Source organism: Patiria miniata, unplaced genomic scaffold (genome assembly GCF_015706575.1).
Source record: "Patiria miniata isolate m_02_andy unplaced genomic scaffold, ASM1570657v1 HiC_scaffold_3, whole genome shotgun sequence".
In the NCBI taxonomy this organism is placed as follows: Eukaryota; Metazoa; Echinodermata; class Asteroidea; order Valvatida; family Asterinidae; genus Patiria; species Patiria miniata.
In genome coordinates, this window is record NW_024037069.1 from 40235612 (window position 1) to 40239029 (window position 3418).

Here is a 3418-nt window from a genome sequence, read left to right on the forward strand (position 1 = left end):
AAGATTAGCTGTGTCCCAATGGACTCAAGAACATTATTGAAAGATCACATTATTTTATCGCTAAACTTCGAAGATGAGTATGCAGAAAGAAAAGACAATAAAGACTAGTATTAAGACTAAGAGTTGTTTTGTACACCTCTTCACTTTCGCATGCAGACTGACAAAATTTGCTTTATGTTGTCCACCATTTAAATGTAGCAAGTTTTCGAGGAAAATAAAGTTTGTTCTTTAGTTGAGTGCATGATTGTGAATGCTTTCCCCAACGGTAACTGGACGGCCGTCTGCCCCTAGGATCATGCAGTGAATGGCGAGGTTGCCTTGCTGTACCGTCGCTTCTCTCTCGCACACGGCAGTCGTTTCCTGGTCGCAAGGTGCGGCGTACCACTGACCGTCTGTGGTCTTCACAATGGCGCAGTTTCTCACAAAGATACCATAGCCTGGGGCTATGTTTTGGTACTCCGAGCTCTCACACTTCCAACCTAGCAAATACCGTCGACAGTTCAGCCACGCTGTAGTCACCCCGCGTTGCTGCAGCAGCGAGTTGGTGAACGCGTTCTCTTCGGATGACTTGGGCATCAGCAGGTTGCCTCCCATCTTCTGGCAGAATTCCTTGGCTTGGGCCCAGGCCATGGGAACCGAGTGCACGTAGTACTCAGTCCCCTGAAATGTCTGCCAGGTGGATGAACAGGGGATGGATCCGAGAGTCACCCAGCAGGAGAACATCATCTCAAAGAGAACAAACGAACAGCTTGTTCCAGGGAGTCGCATCTTGCCTGCTTCAGATTCGCCAGGCAAGTGGAGAAAAACGCTGTGTAACTCGCAATTTTCAACGACTATGAAGATGATTCATTACAATTGGCTTCCAATTATTTCAATGACCTTTTAAAAGTACAAGCCTGAACGATGTAATTACGAACCAGAAGGACGCGTTTCCATAGGAACGGCAACGGCCATTAACAATTCCCACAACCGGAACCCAAGCTTGACAAACTAACACTGAATGACTGGTGATAATCTGGCATTGATCATAATGAGAATATAACCGCCTTCCAATTATCTCCATGACATCAGTAAACTCCTCAGTCTGAACGATATAACTATGAGCCAAAAGAATAATTGGAGTGGCATCAACAATAAAACTCGATTTTGAGTACACAATACCGGCTGGCGATTTTACAAATTAAAACGTTGGCAATTTCACCTAAGCAACCGGTAAAATGAACCTTTAACCACCAGCCTCTAATAGCCTATTTAAACATTTTCCACTTGAGGCGAAATACAATGCATTTGGGTGCACGTAATGCCCAGTCCCCGGACATCAGTCTGCCGAAGGGGGGGGGGGGGAGGGGGGTGGAGCCCGGGGTCACCCAGCCTGAGCAAGAAAACATCGTCCTTAATACTGAGGACGCTAAAGTGAAATCGCATCGTAGGTTGGTGAAGTCTGTGGCTTCAATTGAACGTCTCACTTCTGAAATGCAGTCATCCGGTGAGTGGAATGCCTGCATATACACCTTGAAATGACAACACTTAGCATCGTTGATGGATTGGGTGGGAACCCATCGGCTACACGCTTTGGTGAGGCTCATTAAGCCCCTGAGACCTTGCGCTTCATTTGGAGGATGATTATCTTGTTGTTATTATTATTATCGTTTATTTGACCTTAAAAAGAATTACAAACAGTGGTACAAAACAGAACAAGCATTACACAAAAAGTGTTTGGAAAAAAACACAACAAAAGGAACGTTCAAACATGTAATAAACATTTAAACAACCCAAGAAACATGAAGTGAAGGCATTCACTACAAAACGTACAATCTTTAAAAACAATCATGTATCTTTATGATTATCAGTTTTCAATTCAGAAAAAAACCCAAATCTTTTATTAGCCTGTTTAGCATTTAAATACAGCTATATTTGTCGTTTTTAGAAATACGCATGTCCAACCCTCGTTTTTCGTCGTCAAAATCGACTTGTTGCAACTCATCGTGTGTTTGTCGGGGAGTGTCAAGGGCGGATCCAGGGGGGGGGGGCCAAAGGGGGCCATGCCCCCCCCCCCCCCCCCCCCCAAAAAAAACGAAACCAATTTTTTTTTTTTTATGTGACATCGCAATAAAGGCAGGCAATGAGTACACCACCATCTTTTCCTCAAAAAACATTGGTTAAAGTGATCAGAAATTGCCTCAGATCGCACCACAGAGCATCTAGAATCCAAAAAATTTTCGGGGCCCTTAAGCGGGCCCCGAACCCCACGCCGTCATTTTTTTGACCCACTTTTTGGGGGAACCAAAATTTTTTTGGGCCCCCCCCCAAAATTGTGTTCTGGATCCGCCCTTGGGGAGTGTAGGCACATAATATCCGAAACGAATAGCGCCACCTACAATCCGATAGTTGCCGTCTCGTCCTCGTTGAACAGCGCCCGCCAGCCAGCGATATGACTATGATAGATTGCCAAGACAAACCTCTCCGCAGGTGGGGATATCAGGACAACCACGATGTGACATGTGAATGTGGCACTGAACCACAAACTATGAAATATTTGCTAAGCTGCCCTCAACTGGAGCAACCGTGCACAGCTGAGAAATTTGGACACGAGAAGATGAAAACAAACCTCCACATAATTATAAATACATGTACAATGTAGATGAGAACATTGCGGATATGAACAGGGCCGTGTCGCCATACGGCTTTGACCATGAAAATCTAAGCACGCCCTCATCGGCAGACCCCCACTTCCTTGTAAACAGTAAGGTTGCAGACCAGTAAATAAACTTCCACAGACCCCAATGGTAAGTGCTCCAACTTCAGAAATTCGGGAAAAATTCGGGAGACACACCTCAAATTAAAGCTTATTTCATCATCTTTCATTTTCTTTTCAATTTGTTTTTTTCTTACGTAAAGCTGGTGCAAATTAAAAATTAGCAAATTAAATTGAATCCCGTACACACAAAAAGATGCAATAGTTATTAAAATCTCCAAAGTGCTATAAAAGCCCCTTGACTCCGACTCATTTAAATTCAACATGATGTTTTACATGGTTAATGCATCACAATTTAGGCACATTTCGTCCAATTTGGGAGAAGAAAAGGTACAAAAGGCTATTATTCTGACTCGAACGAGGGCGTGGTTACAAATGGTCTTGGGGGGGTTCAACCGATGATAATTACTTGTTGCTGTAACGAGAAAATATTGCCAATGTAAATTCACATTTAAATTTTGGTTTCAAATTAAAGTTAAATTGCTCCAATAACGATGGTGCTTCAAAATATGTAGACCAAAACAAATTGGGTTAAAACAGCGCCCTCGTGAGCTACAAAATGGCAATGTGGACATTTTGAACAATTTGTAGTCTCCTGACGTTGATTAAAAATGTAAAACACTTTGATTTAACAAGAAAAACAAAATGCAAACACACTTCACG

The 3418-nt window shown here is 43.1% G+C and overlaps 1 protein-coding gene across 1 annotated transcript; it reads right to left on the reverse strand.

Annotated features, from left to right (window-relative positions):
• Positions 1-228: 228 nt before the first annotated feature.
• Positions 229-768, reverse strand: LOC119736811 (snaclec B6-like). Its single transcript, XM_038210819.1, has one exon. The coding sequence runs from the start codon at positions 766-768 to the stop codon at positions 229-231; it is 540 nt and encodes a 179-aa protein (XP_038066747.1).
• Positions 769-3418: the final 2650 nt, after the last annotated feature.